General features: G+C 38.1%; 3 protein-coding genes across 4 annotated transcripts; 2 read left to right on the forward strand and 1 right to left on the reverse strand.

Moving 5' to 3' along the window:
- Positions 1 to 259: 259 nt before the first annotated feature.
- LOC110846419 (larval cuticle protein A2B) lies at positions 260 to 1256 on the forward strand. Its single transcript, XM_022093174.2, has 5 exons — positions 260 to 403; positions 470 to 530; positions 607 to 651; positions 732 to 869; positions 960 to 1256. The coding sequence occupies exons 1-5, from the start codon at positions 395 to 397 to the stop codon at positions 1097 to 1099; spliced, it is 393 nt and encodes a 130-aa protein (XP_021948866.1). The 5' UTR covers positions 260 to 394; the 3' UTR covers positions 1100 to 1256.
- A 206-nt stretch (positions 1257 to 1462) lies between these two features.
- On the reverse strand, positions 1463 to 7427 carry LOC110847412. The gene is made up of 4 exons (XM_022094350.2): positions 6628 to 7427; positions 2794 to 2989; positions 1898 to 2111; positions 1463 to 1816 (listed from the first exon to the last, which is right to left on the reverse strand). The coding sequence occupies exons 1-4, from the start codon at positions 7066 to 7068 to the stop codon at positions 1753 to 1755; spliced, it is 915 nt and encodes a 304-aa protein (XP_021950042.1). The 5' UTR covers positions 7069 to 7427; the 3' UTR covers positions 1463 to 1752.
- Positions 7428 to 10101: 2674 nt separating this feature from the next.
- On the forward strand, positions 10102 to 19809 carry LOC110847570 (inactive rhomboid protein 1). Of its 2 annotated transcripts, XM_022094534.2 has the most exons (33): positions 10105 to 11763; positions 11860 to 12303; positions 12395 to 12682; positions 12758 to 12786; positions 13287 to 13752; positions 14078 to 14383; positions 14467 to 14773; positions 14850 to 14901; positions 14975 to 15071; positions 15243 to 15356; positions 15459 to 15558; positions 15711 to 15827; positions 15915 to 15939; positions 16016 to 16152; positions 16231 to 16261; positions 16329 to 16418; positions 16493 to 16533; positions 16662 to 16682; positions 16903 to 16981; positions 17067 to 17073; positions 17177 to 17303; positions 17394 to 17482; positions 17563 to 17611; positions 17723 to 17756; positions 17825 to 17958; positions 18191 to 18221; positions 18300 to 18340; positions 18414 to 18447; positions 18519 to 18549; positions 18631 to 18701; positions 18787 to 18898; positions 18990 to 19087; positions 19151 to 19809. In XM_022094534.2, the coding sequence occupies exons 1-33, from the start codon at positions 11393 to 11395 to the stop codon at positions 19255 to 19257; spliced, it is 4080 nt and encodes a 1359-aa protein (XP_021950226.1). In that variant the 5' UTR covers positions 10105 to 11392; the 3' UTR covers positions 19258 to 19809. The 2 variants fall into 2 exon arrangements, with proteins under 2 accessions (XP_035706084.1, XP_021950226.1); XM_035850191.1 differs by lacking the exon at positions 16662 to 16682 and having other exon boundaries at positions 10102 to 11763.
- The last annotated feature ends 1081 nt before the right edge of the window (positions 19810 to 20890 follow it).

Here is a 20890-nt window from a genome sequence, read left to right on the forward strand (position 1 = left end):
TCAACACAAAGCCCTTCGATTGGATCGACGAACAGAAACCTGAAATGCAAATAATGTTTACATATGTCGACGTGGGAGCCTTTTAAACGTTCACACTTTAATTCGCTTTATGTTGGGCTATGACAGTTTTGGTTCCATTAATGGGAAATTAGACCAATATTAAGTCCATGAACTAACATAGCCCGCAATTCCTTTCTAAATTACAGCATGCATTTCGTGCATGCACATATCTGTATGCATCCAAAGGATGAATTTGTTGATCTTGATGTTAAATTTCACGTCTAAAAAAACTAAAGTCCAAGTATAAAAAGCTCTCATGCTCTTCAAATTGTTATCAGTACTCTTCCACTAGCTTCAGCTTCACAAAAACTATTACAAATCCCCCACATTCATCATGATCAAGGTACCAAATAATTTCAGCCAGAATATTCATAACATTTCTGAGAACTTGTCAAAATATTAATTTCAGATCGCCGTCTTCTTGGCCCTGTGCGGTATGGTTTCTGCTGGAGCCATCGGATATAGCGCAGGTATACAAAAATATCTGTAAAAAATATCCACTGGAATGCTTGTCTTGATTTATCAATAACATTTATGAAATCATAGTCGTTCAACCAGAGCCTTATGACCCACACCCCCAGTACAACTACGGTATGTGGATAAATCCTTTTAAAAAATTAACAATTAACAATCCCTTAACTTGACCTTATCATTCTTTTTCATTTGCAAAGGATACTCTGTTGCCGATGGTTTGACCGGAGACCAGAAATCTGCCCAAGAAAGCCGAGACGGTGACCTCGTCCAAGGCCAATACTCTCTCGTCGAACCTGATGGCGCAGTCCGAACTGTCACCTACACCGCTGATGGAAGTAAATATTTCAGCTAATATTATGCTACTTTTTGATATGCAACTAAATACGCATACATTCTAAGACAATTGCTAATAATTTTTTCTCTAGTCAACGGATTCAACGCTGTGGTTTCCCGAACTGCTCCAGTTGCCCCCGTTGTCGCCAAGGTCGCCGTTGCAGCTCCAGTTTACGCTGCTCGTGGTTATGCCGCACCAGCCTACGTTGGCGGAGCTTATGCTCATTATTAAAATACTCTGATGACTTTTAAGTTGTACTAAATTATTATTTCTTATATCAGACGCATGGTGTACATTTCTGTATTCAATCTACTTGAATTTTGAGTGAATTTTGTATGAGAATTGTTTGTGAAATTGTTGAATTATAATAAATATGAAACCTACTGAAGTTTTATCATAGAATTATGGCATTGATTTGCAATACAAAAATCAATTATAATGAGCATAAAAATCCATATAAATGATATACTAATGTATATATGCACTTACATCTAAATATGCATTATGCAATGTGACCTTAGACTGCACATATGTAAATACATGTATATATTACTTGAATTTAAATCTAAATTGCATAATGAGAAGCACACACCATTTAATTAACCAAAGTATGTATTAATGTTTCTAAAAATGTAAAATAAAATATTAGGCAGTGGGAAATGCATAATTATAAAATTAACAATAGTCATAAATACTTAATGATATTTTTTAATTAACATTAGATATAAATGCTGATTTCTTCATTCATAACATTAAACCATCCTGACGGTAAAGCTATGCATATAATTGGTTTTGTGCTTCTTAATTGTCGACGATACTATTGTTGTAGTCTTTCTGTTGTAGTAATGAATACTGGTAACAAGTCTTGCACAACTCCTGATCAATCAACCTCTGATATCCATCGGCTGGTGATTAATTTCACAGAAAACTTCGCCCTTTGTGCAGGAACTGAAAAAAGTGTAAAATTTTCAGAGGTATTTATTACAATGCATACAATTTGTAATGTTTTAAATGTTATTCTCTTGATACCATGCTCTAACGTGATCGAATTTTCTGAACATTAGCAAATCGTCGTATTGCTTCGTATTGATGAAGCACCCTCCTGCAAGTGAAATCGTTTCTGGGCTAATTTCAGCATTGACGAGTGTCTTTGGGTTGACTCTGCGAAGTGTCGGGTCAGTTAGAGGTGGGCCATGATCATGGGAGACAAATTTAAGATCCGTCTCTTCCACCCAGTCGAATGCTGCAAGTGTTCAAAGATCAAATAAATATCGTTATCATTACGAAAGCATTAAGATATGCACTCTGAATTACATTATAGCTGTCAGATAGTCATGAAATAATATGTATTGCAAATAATGTATTTGAAGGTTCTATCTTTGATCTGAGTTAGTGAGTTTGCAAAACGATGTAGCATGAATAGAAACCTTGCACTCTTGCAACTGCAGATCGTGATACATATCTCACTATCAGCATCTCAACAGTTCTAACTTGATTTTGGAGAAGTTTAAATGTTTTTACAGGTGGAATTCATGTTTGTGTGATGCTCGCAGATTCTCACTGATTCCAATTCCAAAACATGTTGAAGGAAGACTTCTGTTAATCAGAAGTTTTTTTTTGTTAGTACCAGATCTCAAAATAAATCGGTTTTCTTGCACCAGTATTTTGACAAGAGTGCATATACATATTTCCTCGAGATCCGCTGCTATCTTATGACAGCAGTTAGTCTATCCATGCCTTTACTGCTGTGTTATTCTTTTCCTCCTCCCGGGAGATAAGGTTGAGTGAGAGGACGAAAAGGAGGGTAAAATGTTTTGGCGTTCGAGCATTATGTTTAAGAAATATGATATGCGTTCTGTACGTACATATTATGCATGCAAGCTGACTCTCAGTTTTCAAAATCCTTTTTTAATTTGTTTCTTTACCTACGGGGGGATTAACCTTGGGAAGGCAGGCGTAGACGCATCCATTATAGCAACAAATATATCCGTTGTAGCACTCGTCGTCCCGTTGACAGCGTTTTGCAGCACATAATGTTGCAGACGATGCCACGGATGAAGGGTCGGGTAGAGGTGGACATCGCTCGTACTGAAATCTACTCACACTTCCCATCTTGGCACCCTGCACCAATAAATTAAATGAACAGTAATCTCAATTTTTTAACTAACACGAGGATAGAAATATATTCAACTTGATGATGGCAATAAAATATGTTTAGAGCGTAATGGTTTCACGGAGGAACATCGAAGCGAAAAATATATCGCTAGCATAAAAGCCAAGAAAACAACACATTCGCATTTAAGTAAAACGTGAAAGTTTGACTTTCTTTTATAAATATCTTATTCTACTAATTTTCTGTTCTCGAGTCAGATGCAACACTTGTCTTGTCATTTAGTTGCAATTTTTTCTGGTTTTTAATTAATTAGTAAAGTCCAATGTGCTGTCTAGTACACATGCAAATATTAACAGCCAAATTATGCATTGATTAGTGGATTTTCAGTGAATGGATTTGTGCTTATGTAATGCGGTCTGCCTGCTAATAATGGACTTGCAGTGAACGAAATGTCAAACGAAATAAATAGTCAAGTCGGTGGCAGCAGTCTTAATCTAACTAAAATGAAGGAAGACCTAAAACCCCACAAGGAGTGTACTACTGAATATCTTCGCATCATTAATTTATGAGAGCATAGTCATTAGTCGTAAATCCTTGGCGATTTATTACTCTCCCGTCTCATTTGCTTTCCTTGGCGTCTTCTGTTCAAAGGTTGAAAGTGCATACGGAAAGTATGATGATGAGCGCCGCATAAAGAAATATGTAGCAGGGAAAAGCATAGAAAAATGTGCTGATTGATTAGCAAAATCTGACAGCTTTCTTGAGATTTACTTTCTTGTTGTGATGTTACATTAGAATCACTTAACGCAGAACATTATTCAATTTGATCCAACTCTTTCTAAAATCATCTCGGATTAATAAAGTAACATGCATACATACATATACGCTAAATAAACATGAAATTCTCACAATGCCAACACTTAATACACACATTTTCCATGCACAGTTTCTATACTCTCGCATTTCCAAAACCCATTATGAAAACAGACATCAATTTATGGAGCTTTCATTGATAAAATGGCAAATGGCTTTCTCTCTCCCGATTCTTCTTATGAGAATAATATCCGGTTTTTCATGCTGATCTACTCTTTCGCCTCAGGTACAATTAAAAATCCATTATAATTGTCATCACAGGATGCCATGTCTAACTCGGATCGGATGATTCATGTGATAATCGATCGTAATTATTAGTAATTCATCGTTGTGTTAGCAGGATAAGGTAAGAACTTTAGCAACGGGACACTTTTTCATAACTTAATTTTTAAGGGAATGATTAGGTGTTAGGTATAAATATAGTGCTTTATTGTCTCTTCTATAGAGATTTTGCTGATAGATACTGCATACATACGTAGATCGCATTTTTTACTCGATTCGGTCTAGCCGAATTATGGTGGCTTCAGTGAGTAGACTTCCTTAATGTTGTCGCTTGCCATGCATGTCAGGCTGTAAATGGCAAATATGAAATGCAATAGGCCAACAAATTCTCATAACCATCAACTATCAGGCTCCTTCCACCCAAATTATTATACAACATCATCCCGTTTTCTCGCATTTCTAGACACCACCACCGTCTCGAAATTCGGTTTGGTCGGTTGGTTGAGACGCTGGTGCTTACGTTGCATTAACATAATGAACAAGAAGCGAGAGCTCTTTTAATAAAGTCGTAACTCTTGTTTCACTCCCGCTTACAGCTAAATCTACCCAGGACATTAATGAAATGAATAAGTTGTCAACGTAAGCAGCATGCATGAAACTGAAACGAGATATTAAAAACTGCTCAAAAATTATCTTGTAAATTTTTTTCTAGCAAAAAATATTAATGTTAAGATGTTGATATTATATAAGTTTAGCAGATATTTGATACCAACCAGCCAATCCCCCTTTTACTCATTGAACTATAAATTGTATTTGCAGAGTAACCAATGAACGTATTTAGGTATGCACTTGACTCGGGTTTATTGCTTGTTACTGATGAGGCTCAAATTATCTCATCACAACGAGTTTGTATAACATAGTCCGTCAGCATTCAATGCCATGCATATAATTTAACATTCAACTAGGAATAATATTGTTGTAATGAAAGTTGTCGTTGCGTGTTTTGCATGTCGACTACATACGTAAAAGAGGACGGCCCATAGTACATTTAGGAACACAAAGAAGGTTAAAAGAGCTCACCAGATTGTGAATTGAGCTAGAATTTAAATTGCTAAAAATCTGATCTGATTTCCCTCGATAGTAATCTGACATGCTTGAAAACTCCAAAAGTTCATTACTGCAGCTTTGTCTGCAATCTGTAACTATGTAAATTCTTTTGCAAAATTCATCCTCACGACAAGATCTCTTTTGAAGACATAACATGGGAGAGAAATTAGTGAGCCTATGCAGTGCCATTAGAATTCATTCCATTATATGTATACTCCCCGCAAGATTCACTAACTAAGAAGATGCACGAGATGGTTTTTACTAGAAAAGACAATATGTGTATGGCTATACTCAAAGCGTTTCACGTTGGATAAGGTACTAAAACCTCGAGTGACATGTTTAGTACATATACGAGGAGCGATAAGATAAGACTAAAACCTATGCTGCTACTTATTACAGCCCGAGCCATGATATAATCACAATTTATCAATAATTTTGCACCAAACTCTTATGTAGTCAATTTTGACTGATATTTTTGTATTCCAAAATTATTGTGGGCGAATCCTTGCTAACGTTTTTACAAGGAAAACTCATTCTTGACCATATAAAATTTCAGATAAATAGAATCTTGAATCCGATTTTCTACTTATCTCACCCAAGTTGTGTAAATCACCATATGTGAACCGATTTTTCTCATCTTCGAACATGGCTCCTAATTTAAAGTAGTATGTACTATTAATTGAAATACTACAGCTGTGTATCAAATTTGAAGTCAATTATCTGAATTTGAAAGGAGCTAATGTGTCTCAGATTTGCATAAGTTCTGTTAAAACCACAAACGAGACGAACAAAATATGCATTTTTTCTTGGTTCCTTGTAAACCAATCTGTAAAACCATAATCTAAATAAGTGGTTATTATCGAGATTTTGTCATGCAGGCACTTGTGCGTAAAACAAAGTCGGGTTATGTAATGTATACGAACGAGGTATGCACAGATAACATATTTTCCTGTCAATGTGTTTTGAGAAACTTGCCCCGAACTTACATAACTGGTGCGCTTTCCTTTGTGTATACCTAACCTCATGCTGAACTCGATATGTCTAGTCCTCGATTTTGTCTGGTTGTTAACTTTCGTCTTATTAAGCATCGTCATCCAAGCCATGTACTGACTGGTGCAGAGTGTGGCGTTGCATAAAAGTAAATGCATTCTCCAGATTCGTTAAACTCTTCAATAAGTTGCTGCAAATCTGAAGACCTTAACTTTGCTGATGCCAAGTTTTTTGTTCTTTAGTCCGTTTGTTATTCATGCAGTATATTCTCAGCGCAGTACTGTAAATTTTGGCAAGTGTGAACAAAAAATAAACGCACGCTGACAAATCAGTAAGACCGAGTAATCGTTCTTCAAATAATAAGCATCATTAATATAAATACAAGATGCATCTTGTATCGTGTTAAACAATGCTTGAAATATAAACACGTTGATGTGTGTTTTTATAATCAAACCTGATGGAAGTCCGAATAATGAGATCTTTCTTCTTCGTACAAGTCGTCTTCAGTGACGAATCTGACTTCATCATCCAAATAGTCTGACATTTCCATCTCTGTGTCTTCCTCCACAGAATCCCCCACTCCGGCAGACGACGAGTCTTCCCTCTCGTCGCTGGTCACCCCTCCTCCAGCACCACCACCACCCTTGCAAAAACTGCCCTGTGGACAGACGGTCAAAAGGACGAGAAGTGAACACAATAGCAGGGTCGACTTGGTCAAACCCCATTTGCCCGACGAATGAAACGTCATCACGACCAGAAATCCTTCTCTTTGTCTCCTTAGCACACCCCTATTACGTTCCCACTCCTTTGAATTGTCCATTACTCGGAATGTTTTATGATGTTCACTCAACTGTCTCACATTCCCCTTTTCTAAACTTGGGCTGGTATGGTTCATAAAAAGAACTTTCTCTGATGAAATCTCTTCGGAGTGAATAATGCCATGAAGAGTGGTGCTATTCTTTCTTTAGTGGCACTAATCTCTTAGTTGAATGGTAGAGAATTAAGATTAAGGTGTTTTGCAGAAAGATGAGAGCATGGGCTAAAGTGCTCCAACTCTACTCCACACTTTGAGACTGAGTGACTTGCTGAACACTACAACTTGCTGCGAATCTTGAACGGCTTCTCTCTTACTCTCTCTCTCTATTAAGAAAACCGGCGTGTTGAAGACTGAGACGGCGGCTACACAATTCTTTGACTTTCGTTGTAATATAGAAACGAAATTGTATTGTGCCGTTTTAAACACGAGTTTCAATGGCTTATTCGATGCAGCAGAAAGGCTTGGAGAAAGCTTGCTAAACTATATATGAAAGCGTTTGAACCTACGGATTGGTATTTGTCCTCCCTCTCACTTCATATATGTATTTAGCTACGTAGAAGAACTGCCGGAGCGACATGGTTGAAAATGTATATGCGAGTTCACTTATACGGACATTACTTTTCAACTGTAACAGAACGACATCATCAGTGCATGCGAGACAGATGAGATAGATGAGAGTGAGTGAGTGAGTGAGTGAGTGTAAAAGAGGGTGTGAGAAAGAGAGGACTGGAGTCGAATTAAGAAATGTATTTTTTTCATTCAAGGCTCAGTTGAAAACTCAATACATAAACCAAGTCAACGCATTACCAGATTTTGAACTGTTTGCTGGCTGCCACGACTAAGCTCCTCATACACATTCAATGAGTTCTTTTATTCCAGTAATGTCTCATGCTGAATGTGATGTGATAGAAGAAGAAGAAAAGTGTCACCATTCGCAATCTCAATTCTCAAAACGAAACGACTTTCTCTCTTTCTCTTGGACTCTTGGACACGAACGACAGCGACAAACGATAGGCGAGGAGAATTGAGACGGCCAGTTTTCATACTTCTCATTCCTCGACCACCACCACCACTAAAGCATCGTATGTACATATGTATATGCTGTCGGTTTTGGCTTCCGTCTCTGTTTCGCTTCAAGTTGAAAGTGGAGTGGAAATATCAAATTTTAGCGGAAATGGGAGAAAGTCTCGCTCCAACAATGGGCAAATGTATGGCAGACATGAGCAAAGTCAAGATTTTGTCAGCGGAGAGAGAAATTGCATAAATAACGGAAATGCAATCCAATCTTGTGGCTCTGAGTATACATCACCAAGGTCTGCAGAATTTCGTCTCGAGTCCTCGCAGCCTGTAAATTTATCATTTAAAAGAGCTGATGTTGCTGCTTCCCAGCGGCATTTAACAACCACATTCCCACTTATATTTACTTTTCTCTTTGTGGAGAACAAAAGAAGAAGAAGAAACATCAAACCACACCTCAGGGAAACATTGTATATTATTTCAACAAACTGATAGATTGAATTGTAGACATGTAAAAAACAGAGTCGTGATGAAATGAATACATACACGCAGCACCTTCATTAGATTAGATAAGCTGGTTTAAATCCCTTCTGGCCCCTTCAGATTAGATTTCATAAGGAAATGACTCCTTTCGTGTGGCAGGATTCTCCACTCACCGCTCTTTTTAATAAAATTGATAGTTTTTTTTAGAGGGAGATAAAACGATTAGGGCAACATTCAAAAATTCAATTTGTAAAATATTATCAAAAACAACAATAAAAAATATTCAAATCACAAAAAATATACAGATCTGTATATAATTAATTTAATGAAATAGACTACAAAAGCTTTGTACTTATTTAAATGTATGTATGATGTGCATTTATGTGGAATCTGCTGGTTATTTATTTCCACGAGAGTCCATAATTTGACAAAGAAACTCGTGGGAGTCGGGCGACTTGAGTGAATTTTAGTGTTAACGTCATTTTGGCATGTGAAGTGGAAGTTCAGTCAGAGTACACAAGTATTCCATACAATATGCAGAAAGCGAGAAGACTCCTCTTGCTAGGAAATACTTTCATTCATTTCATATCAGGCACTAGAAAATCTATTTAAGTAGGTCTTTCACCAACTAAACAAAGGACTTTTACTCTTCTATAGCAGAATGAAGAACGACTAATGACAATGGTGCCGTTAACTTGAGAAGGAGCGTCAACGGTAGTGGTGAGAAGAAGGCATTCTAATTAATATTCAAACGTAGATTTAGGTCGATGTCTAAATGCCTTCAATAACTGAATCGAGTAGTAGGCGATAAAGGTGTATGAGTTCCTCGTGACTCCCGTTTTGGACCTCCAATAAGTTCATTGTCATTTAACGATCTGGAATCAATACGAATTACACGGTTATTGTTGATGAATTTCATCAGATATTGCTTAAATTAAAAAAACACATTTCACAAAGCAGTTTATAATGGCAGTGCATTAGTTGTCCTCGTGTCGTAATACACAGTTCATACAACATCATTTTGATTATACTTCGTCAACAATAGCTTGAAGTAGATGAATGGATGGTTGCTCAATTCTAAAAAAACAATTTCGCACAATTATTAAGATATAGAGTTAAATTATACAATTAGCAAGTGTGTATTACCGGAAAGTAAAGATCCATAGCAAGTGTTTGTTCGGATCCAGGTGAATTTAATATTTCCCTACATTTTACTTTGCACGAGTGCTGAAAATAATTACTGCAACATTCGCTATTATGTGCTTTACTCTGTAATTAAGAAAGCAGCCACTCAACCTTGGTTGGTGGGTCGGTAGTTATACCATTGAAGAAAAAGTGCACCACAGTTGTCGGCCTAGATTTATAACTTTCCTTATAATTATAAAGTGTCATGAATGCTTCTTGCGAGAAATGCAGGGGCGAGCTAAACACGAGTCGTGGCGGATGGTGTGTGTGGATGGATGTATGTATGTGCATGTACACAGAGTGTTAAACGCTTTCCCAGTTGGAATGGAGCAGTATTTCGGAAACAGACAGACGCAGTGTGGGGTTTGTTGCCATCCTGGGCCGGGTTGGACGGGAAAGCAGGAGCAGCTCGGAAACTTCGGGGCGGATCGATGTGATGGTGGGGAATGAGAAAGTCTTCATGATTCGGGGTGAACAACATTTTTTGCCACGTTCCCACGAACCCAAGATCTCACCAGTTCTCTCCAACAACGAGTATGTGCTGCTGTGGTAGAGAAGGGGTGATGGTGGCTCTAATACCCGAGAAAGTATTGTAGACACGACCATGTAAATACATACATTTCCGAGTTAGCACAGCGCCAGTACCCTACCCTACATTCTTCTCCCTAGTGCTAACTACCAGCTTTATATCCCTCTTACATATGGCTCGTGCACTTTCCAGTGCAGAATTTTCTACTGTGCTCAATTCCTGGAAAACTGAAAAAATCATACTGAGCTACACCTTTCACTGGTGCTCCAGAGGGTGTATGTGACAGGGGACGTTGGCTTTGTCCCTATTTTATCAAAATTTTGCATCCTCCACTCAACTTCCTCAATCACTGCAGTTTGATGTGAAAAGTTGGTCAGCACCACCAACACAAACCTCCAGCCCATCCGAGCGTAGAATATAGCGAAGAGTCACAGGAAACCAATAGTCCTCAGCATACACCCGTCAGCCCTAAAAAATCCAAAAAGACTTTGAAAAAAAACTTTATAAAATAAATACACATTTAAACCCAACTTTCATATTTTGGACAAGTGAAAATAAGATAGAAACATTTACGTCATAATGAGAATGTGAAAAGTGAAAGTGGGCGATTGTGTGGAACCTTTGGCGAAAATATTTGTGTGTGATTTTATTATTATTGTGTGCAATTTTTGATGATCATTGCATTGCACGCAATAATGTGACGCCACTTAATTCCTAACAACTCAAACAAGCAACCAATAAATGTTAGTACAGCAGTGAAACGGCGGGGTCGGAAAGTAAATGGTTTTGAGAACGGACTTAGTAGACGAATACGAATGACCATGCATTAAAAAGTGGCAATCAAGAATTTGACTCTTGCTCGGATAAATGCAAATCAAGAAATATCGATCCATATATGTGCTACTACCACTGAGCTTTGTATAATTAATGCTGCACACCTCTTCTCACCTTCCTCCTCACGTCTTCTTCTGGCCCATTACTCTTGTAGATTATTAGGCATGGAAATTTGCAGTGGACAAAATAGAGTAATTTCACTGCATTATGGAGTCACTGAATCAAAGCACTGACGTATTTTCTTTGGAAATGACGTATTCGAAAAATAAGTCTGCCAATTCCTTCAAACATTTTTAAAATGAGAGTACAACTTGTATAGATGTACTTGCCAAGGAAAACCACATTAGTGAGACAATGAAAGCTTCTGACGAAGAGGAATATGGGAATTTTTACACCAGTCGCAGTGGAAATGGTCAAAACAGATACCGCTACACCAGGGAGTACTCGCCAAGCAGGGGTCACCATTCCAACTCTCCTTCATCAAACATGGGTGGTGGTGACCCTTCGCCTTACAACCTTCCACAAGGCAGGAGTTACTCCCGAAGCTCATCGGGCTATGGGACAACGTCTCGAAGTAGTGGTGGTGGAGGTGGCATGGGAAACGAGTACCAACCGCAACCCCCTCCTTGTTGCCATCAGTTTTACCACCCTCCACCCCCGCCAATTCCTCTCCACTCGTCCCCCTCGCACTTCAATACCATTCCACACCCACCTTTGCAGTACAGGTAACAATATGACAGGAAACTGTGGAAATCCACTGATTGTGTATTAATTAGTTATCTTGAATGAAATATAAATATGTAAATATATCTTGTTTTCAGGGACGTTCCTGCTTGCGCCACGCTTAATAGATCTTGTTACAACAGCAGAAGGAGTAATAATCATCCTTACACGTCGTCGTCTTATTACGGCACGACTGAGCCTTCACCTTATGCTGACCCCAGAAGTGATATTTACTACACATCAACTCTCACGAGGCATCCACGCCATTCCTCCAGTCGAGGATTTCCTCCAGAGCAACAAGACCCGAAAATCTATGACGCCCCTCCATCTCAAAGCTACCACCATCCCAGTTTGTCGACGGGAGGAGGAGGAGGAGGAGCAAGTGGACTTGGCTCTTCAGGCGGCTCCTCGTCTGGAAATATACGAAATTATGGCGTGAGTGTGGGTGGAATGGGGAATGTGGTTCCCGTACTGAGTGGAGTGGGGATGTCAGGACTTCCCCCCGGTCAGACTTCCAGTATCTTAAGATTAGACGAGCCACGGTAACTGGGTTTTTAAGTTAACTAATCATTTATTTGCAACATAAGTGTCCCGTGTTAACCCCCATAATTGATTATGAAATATTAATTTCAGAATCTACTCATCTTCTGCCTTACAACTGGGCTCAAACGCTTCATCGGCTTCCTTACAGCGATCTTCCTCTCCACAACATCATGCCCCCCACTTTATTGACCGTTCAATTTCTTTGATTCGATTGGACAACAGTGGAAATCAAGTTATAAGTGGTGGCGGCGGCGCTTCTATCTCTTCCACGGCATCCAACACGAGTGCTGCTGGGGGCAACAATGGGGGTGTCATGGCTGACTCTGGGGTTGGGAGTTCTGTGACTTTATCCTCGGGTGGAGCCCAACCACGTTTTGTGTAAGCATCCAATAAATATATGCACATTTTATAATTGTCTTGTCACAAATGATGCAGCAATTTGGGATTATTTAGATTGCCGCATTTCAGGATAAAATTTGCAGGTAAGCTCAATACTTTAATTTTATATGGAATGTAAGAATAAAGTGCATTATGCGAGATGATTAGTATCGGATGATGGCAAAAGTCCTGGTATAAAATCAAAAGTTCAGGTTAACAAACATACTCATAACATTGTTTAATTCATTTGTGAATGGTATGTTTACTCATTTTTATACTTTACAACTTGTATTAAATTAATAACGAGCGAATTAAAAAATTTCAGCAATATTTTATTAAGAGATCTGGTGGTTTAAAATCACTCTAATTAATAATACTTGTTGTTCGGTTGAACTCTGTTCTGCAAGTGCACAGCTTCATGGAATTATCAGGGCAAGCAAGCGTTGATAGAAAAGGACTCTCAAATTTCTTATCAGTTCAGTGTCCAGTTCTAATTTTGTATATTCTATTGTGCATCTCATTCTTGCCATTTATCTTTTTTCTAACTGCTTTGTGCGCTGCCAGAAGAAGTCTGGGATTAAAACAAATTTATTATTTTTCATAGACGAAAGCAGACCTGAGAATTTGAAGACGGACGGCATATATCGGACCTTTGCCCCAGACCTACAATCTCAGCAGCAGCAACAAGCTCAACGGGCATCTCAGCAACAGAATGAAAGTACAGTAGCGTCAAATCTAGTCAAAACCGCAATCGAATTGGGAAGCAGCAGTGACCCTCTCGCTGTGACATCGATCACTCCAAACAAAACGAAATTTAAAACTTTAACGATATTAGAAAATACTTGCAAACCCGTCGTAGAAATGTCAGACAAAGCTGTTCAAAGCTCTCAACTTCCAGAACAGTGGTCATTAGTCAGTTCTGGGTCAGAAAGTCGGAGGATAAGCGTGGGAGCGGTGAGCCCCCCTGGGAACTCTCCACCTCCTGCGCCAACCCTCGGCGGAGTTCCAGATCTACTCCCAACTTGCATTGTGCGACATGGACCAGAATATGCTTCAAATAATAATCCATGGTATGCACATGACTAAATATTTTATTTTTATCGGTCGTTTTTGACATGTGAGGACTCAATCGTAATCTGAAAACCCAAAAATGCATAATCATATCTACAATAATGCCCCGTACCCGAATCAGAATCCTTAATAAAGTACCATAAATAAAGGGTAGGCCCTTGCAGATTCTTTCTCCTTCACACCCGCGGCGAGGGTACAATTTCAATATTTTACGTTTCCCAACTGACTGTACTTCAATAGTTTTCATATCATCTAAACTTGTTGGGCGTATTATTGTACACTAAATTAATTTGCAATTTTTTACTCTTATTTCCTATTACTTAGGAGGAATTCTGGAAATATCCTCCCTTCTTCTCCGAGACGAAGTTTCCATAACGGAGCATCCGGACCAAGTTGTCCCAACGGTCCAAGCAGTAGTCGTGGATGCACAAGCAAAAATATTGGTGCTGGCAGCTCACTTTCTGCCACATACAGCCAAAGTCACCATTACAATCCCATTATGAATTCAATTAATCATCAACCACCCTGCCAACAACCCCACAATGTTCCAGGAAACCTTCACAATCAGAAAGAAACCAAATGGAATGCGCTAAGGAAATACATTCGAGGAGAGACAAAGACATTTTTTGGGTAAGAGCATTCATTCCATTCATTGTTTTAAGTTTAATCATAATGAATTATTCATCTAAATAATGTTTTTCTCAAATTGTAAGGTTGGACGAAACCACAGAGTTAAAAGAGGAGTGGCTTTCGAGACGGAAACGTTTCGCATCCAGACGATATTCTGAGCGTAACGTGGACAGCATGCCTCCGCCGAGTCCTTACCAACTACCCCCCGTGGGACATCTCGGCGGCCACGGCCCAATGCATCCACACAATCACGACCAACCAGACGCAGGCCGAATTCCTGCACTGGACTCTCGCGCTGTGGGGAGGGTCAACGGCGGAAGGAGCAGGAGGACGAGAAAGAAGGACCATGTTTTTGTTATTTACTGGAACGTAATTCGGTGGATATTTTGGGTACAGCCTGATAAAAAGTAATAAAGGTAATGGCGGAGGCTAGTTAACTCAGTTGTGTGTTTTTATTGTTTTCCAGTCAATCCGATTCGGGCGCACAGGTCAACGCGTGGCTGCAGGAGCAGGATGTGGTAAGACCAGTTTGTACATTGGTTAGTCGTATTATAAATAGAATTGAACTAATCTGTCTAACAAACTATTCAGGTTCGGACACTAATCCTGGTGCTGCCGCCGGGACGCCGGGACGAGTGCCGCTGGCTAGTCAAATGTCACGAGATAGAACAAGAAGTCGCTCTGTGAGGTATGTGAGTCACATTTAGGAGAATGTTTAGGAAATATATGCATTAGCTTTATATGCATACACTGAATGAATGATAATGTATCTATTTGTATGGTCACATGAAAGAATAGGCAATATCATGCATAGTAAATATATCATTATACCATTATGACGTAAATTAATGTTTTTCAGTCCAAACACACTCTCCGAACTCCCACCCAGTGTCAACATATCCCCGCAAGAACTCTTTTTTGACGACCTCGAAGAAAACATTAGAAATTCAACCCATCACCTCCAGCCCCCTGGGTAATTAATATCTCGTAACGAAATGCATATTTCAATTTAAAATCAAGCTAACTAGCTGTACTTGAATAAATTCAACTTTATGTTATTTTTCTGGTGGACTAGGAGGGGTCTTCATTGGAGAATAGCACGCAGCTATCCTGCAATGGGAGGCATGCAACATTCAAACCGAATTCCAGCACAGCTCTTGAACAAAGTTTTAGACGTAAGTTGTCATCCCCCATCGATATCGTTAATGCAATTGACATTTCACACTTGCATGGTCCATATGTCCTTCCATGTTAAGAGATTAAGACATTTATTTAGTCAACCATCTAAATTGTGTGATACATTAATATAATAATCACTATTTTTCAGAATTCCGAGCGCCAGCAATTCAGACAGGGAATCCGACAACCCACTAGTTCACCTTCCAAACTATGTTTAATTGATGAATACGAGGACTTCCGCCCATATTTTACTTACTGGATCTCGGTAAGTTATAATCATGTTGTTGTTCAGATGAATGTGCTGGATACGTTTTATTGTGAATATTTACTGAAACTGGATCTCAATTTTCAGATTGTGCAAATTGTTATTTTAATCGGTAAGCTTGACCTTCATTATTGCAATACTTGATAAATACATGACAATAGCTAATTGCATCTTCTTTGACCCAACAGTTATCATGATTTTATATGGTTTGGCTCCTGTCGGCATGGACCTGCATCGTAAAAGTTCGTTAGTTTTAGTCACGTCTTTAAGTTTACAGCAAATGGAAGTTATACAACCAGCAAATTTTTGGGTGGGACCTTCAGCAGTAAGTTGTAGAAATAAAATCTATAGAACTCTAATTTCCATCAAGCGTGCCTAACATTTCATTAATTCATATTTTCAGGGAGACTTAATTCACCTTGGAGCAAAATATGGTATGCATGATGGTTTGTTAATGTGATGTTTAACTGTGTTTTCTTATTGTTTCTTTTTCTTTTTCAGCTCCTTGTATGCGTAGAGATGACGTTATTTATCGCAGGATAGTTGAAACACGAGATCGCGAAAGGCAAACTGCTTGTTGCATTCGAAATGGTAAAGCTTACGATTTTAAATGGGAATCTGTACTACATAAATACTTGCTTAATTCTAAATTATTTGTAACTCAGATAATTCGGGATGTGTACAATCTTCAAGAAATGAATGCTCTGTAAGTATCATCATTTAAATGAATTGTAGAATAATTCTTTATATGGCTTTAACCACTGTGTAAATCATCGAAGGATAAAATATGATCTAACTTTTCTATGCTATTTCTATTTCTATGCTGTTGTGAAGATCAAGGGAGTTAGCAGCTCTGTAAGTATTTGTACATTTCATGAGTGTGGATCGTTTGCAAATATTTCCAGTTGTACTTTTACTTTAGTTTTTTGTGCTTTCGTTCTGTTTGAACTTACATAAAAGCATTGTTATATCTTTCCTTAAATATATAAGTGTTTAGCATTTCGGTTGTATATTTATTAGCATAAAATGCACCCACTTTAGTGAGCAAGCTGTAATTGAGTTGTGCATTTTGCAGAATTTACTGTCAACCTGGAAAAAGTGGACAAGAGATGATGGGCCTGGTGGTCGAATTTCTGGATCCGTTTGTGGATTAGGTAAATATTCTAAAATTGGGCTATAAGATTGCAATTGAAAATCAGGACACAAATTATTATTTTTTTCGTATTTTCTATTTTGCAGATCCCAAGTAAGATTGTTCCATTTCGTTATACGTATTTCCTTCATGGAATCCATTGTTACTAATATAATCAGTATAACTGTACTGATGATGAACTATGCTATTTCTTCAGATACTGTGAGGCACCAGCTTCTATTGCACCGTACGAGTGGCCGGACGACATAACGAAATGGCCAATTTGTAGAAAAACTAGAGGGATTGCTGGGTTAGCCCAAAAAGATAAGACTGCCGAGCACATGGTAAATTCGATTCGACTAAAAAAATTAAACTAAAATTAAATAATGAGTTTAACCTATGAAGTCATCAATATTTCTGTTTTGCTGTTCCAGGTTTGCGAAGTTATTGGACATCCTTGCTGCATTGGGATTCATGCAAAATGTTTAATAACAACGCGAGAGTATTGTCGATTTGTGAACGGGTATTGATTATGTTTTCATGTTAATTAAGTTTAAACCAATCATAAACTAAACCAATTTATCCTAATTCTCTCGCTTTTAGCTATTTTCACGAAGAAGCGTCTCTGTGCTCTCAAGTTTCCTGCTTACAGGTTAGTTATTAAAAATTTAGTGGAAATAGTGACGAATTATTTACTGCCACCCACCAGTCTCTATAAAATTCTTATTTTTGGTTTTATTAATTAATTTACTTGGTTTGACAGGACGTTTGCGGAATGTTTCCATTTTTAGCTGAAGGTAATTTTACTCATTAATACATTGTGCAACACAAGTGGATTGTGCTTATTTTATTGTGTTATTTGCAGATCATCCTGACCAATTTTATCGATTGATCTCTTCCCTGTTTCTACATGCTGGACTTGGTCATATTATGATAACCTTAGTATTCCACATGTTTATCCTCCGAGATGTGGAAAAGCTAGCTGGCCCCTTGAGAACAGTAAGTAGTTCCACCTATCTAATTACACTTGGGAAAATTCGAGGGTAATTTTACGTTTCAGCCCATCAAAGATTTATTATAATACGAAAAGCAAACAATGGTTATGAGCTTGTATGTACGGATTATTAATTTAGAGTTATTTAACTCAAATAGTCGTCCATTTACAGATAGTGTACCATTATCCATACTTATACATGCAACATGCTTATTGTGAATGGTTTTTAATTTACAGATGTGCATTTATATGGGTGCTGGAATTGCTGGTATGTTAACGACAGCCAATTTCTAGACATTTAGGGTAAATTATTTCAATAAATCGCATATTTTCTACTCCTTACCAGGAAATCTCGCTTCCGTGTTGCTAGAACCTCACCGAGCAGAGGTTCGATTGAAAGATTATTGACCATGTTACGTTTTTTGTGAACGAATGTCTCATTTTCGTTATCGTGTTTCAGGTCGGGCCAGGGGGTAGCCAATATGGTCTTTTAGGTAATAAACTATTTTATTTACTCATAATTTAACAATTATATAATACAACACATGTAATTGCATTCTTTTAGCCTGCCTTCTTGTCGAATTACTTCACATGTGGTAAGTGGCCTACAGTGACGTGAGAAGTCAGTCACTTTCATTAAAGCAAGAATAATGCATCATGCCATTATTTTTTTACAGGGGGATGTTGAGAAGGCCTTGGCAAGCATTAGGGAAAATGTCTCTGGTGATTGGCATACTTTTCATAATAGGTAAAAGTACCTGATTTATCGATATAGTTATAATTAAGCACCCATTTATGAACTAGATATTATTGACTCATCCATTCTGTTGTAGGTTTTTTACCGTGGGTAGATAATTTCGCACATGCTGCTGGCTTCGTGGCTGGATTTTTACTCTCACATGCGCTGATGCCGTATATCGCTTTTGGAAAGTATTCAACGTATAGGTATGTCAAAAATCGTGCTTTCTCTTTATCACCTTTTTATTATGTGTAAGTATTTCTTGTAATTCTAATTGTTTTTACTCCTACTTTGTAGGAAATGGCTAGAAGTTGTGATATGTCTGTCTGGATATTTTGCCATCCTCGTTACACTATTGATAGTTTTTTATCTCGGAGTTGGCGACTGTGAAATATGCAAGTTTTTACTCATATTTATATCATATATTTGCGATTATGCTTAACGAATCTTTTTCGCAGGTTCCTGGTGCAAAGTTCTGAACTGTCTCCCCTTAACTCCAGACTTCTGTGGTGAACAGGAAATAAATTTCAAGCCTTCAGGCGGAGGAATAAATCTCATTACGTAGTCCACAGTTCACCAATCACAGTTCAGTACAAAATAAGGACACACTTGCATTGTTCCCGATTATAAAGTAAATCGTGCATAATATGTTATACAGATAACTAGTTAGCACTATTGTTGCACACTCATCAAAAAGCATGTTAATGTTCGACCAACGTCACCCTACTGAAATACAGAATACTTAATGTGGTAGACGAAAGCTATACATACTTTTAAAAAAACTTTGCAGGGAAACACCTGCAGAGAAAAGTCATTGAAATCATTTAAAGTTTTAAACTACGTTCCGTTCGGTCTCAATAATAAGTGGTGATTAAATGGGTGCTGTGTTTTTTACACTTTGGTTATTTTACTTGTGACAAATTTGTGTGCTACAACCATTTCCATTATTTATTAGTTGCTTAAACATTTCAGTAAAAATAATTTTTGTAATTTCGTTTGTTAAATAATTAGTTTTAATAATTTATGTGTTAAGATTTTGTAATTACACCCGCCCGGGGAAGAGATGAATCAAATAAGTCGAATAAATACGTGGTTATCAAACCTTACTCAAACACAACATAAATTTGTGAAAGCACTCGCTCGAGTACATAATGACACTCTGATCTTCTAATAATAATATGAAGACATGGGCGTCGGAATGATAAATGACCATCTTGAATTTTCTGAGATGCGACGTGTGTTTTGATGCAGAGAGACACGCACGACGAGCTCTGCTCTCTTCTCTGTGGTTACACAGTTCCTTGCCACAGTTCTTTACCCAGCCCACCTTTCCAAAGTTCGAAGATGCTTGAGTATAAACGTAAGAGGGACAAATTTCTAGAAAAATGGTAATAAGTTTGTAGCGGAAGCGACATTTTCCCTCTCGACATTTGCATTGAATGATGACAAATATCCCGGAGTAAATAAATTGGACGGAAATGAGGATGGATTCGAAATCCCGAGTAGGCACCCAGCCAAAGCTCTCATCACTGTGGAACATAACAGAAAACTTATTCCAGAAGGCGAGGCGACTCTTTTTTAAATTAAATATACAGAGGATCATAAGTTTTCATAAATGTCACTAGATTTGGATTTTCATAAAACTTTCGTACGGGAAGAAAAGAATAAGTTATCAGCGAAAGAGCGAGTCTGGCTACTCTACTAAATATTACTACTTCTAAAAAAATAATATTTTCCTTAAATGCGAGGTTGAATAAAATAACGCGGATCGCGTCATTGCCTCCTCGTCCTTTGGCTTCCTTCCTTTCTGCCAATTCAAATCGAGTTCCCCATTACCGTCATCATCATCATCCTTCCTTCTATTACAGTTCCACTTATACTCATTCCAGCCCTTTAATGCTCAACCAAGCACAAGATAAGGAGAAAGGCGAGGACTACGCACTGTAAACTTTCTCCGACTCCATGCAACTTTATAGCAGTAAAAGATGGCGAGATAATGCTGACGGGATTTAGGGAATTGGACGTGGTCGGTCGGTTAAATATGCATATTCCCACAAACATCAAAGTCTCTGTCTCCTTACTCAACCAACCAACTAGGTCTGACTGTGAACCTTATTTGGTTTCTTTTCCTTCATGAAAAAAAAACATTCCCAGTGCACCCTCCTGCCTTCTGCCTTGGCATAAGTTATTACTTCAAA

This window comes from Folsomia candida, unplaced genomic scaffold, assembly GCF_002217175.1.
Source record: "Folsomia candida strain VU population unplaced genomic scaffold, ASM221717v1 Fcan01_Sc003, whole genome shotgun sequence".
In the NCBI taxonomy this organism is placed as follows: Eukaryota; Metazoa; Arthropoda; class Collembola; order Entomobryomorpha; family Isotomidae; genus Folsomia; species Folsomia candida.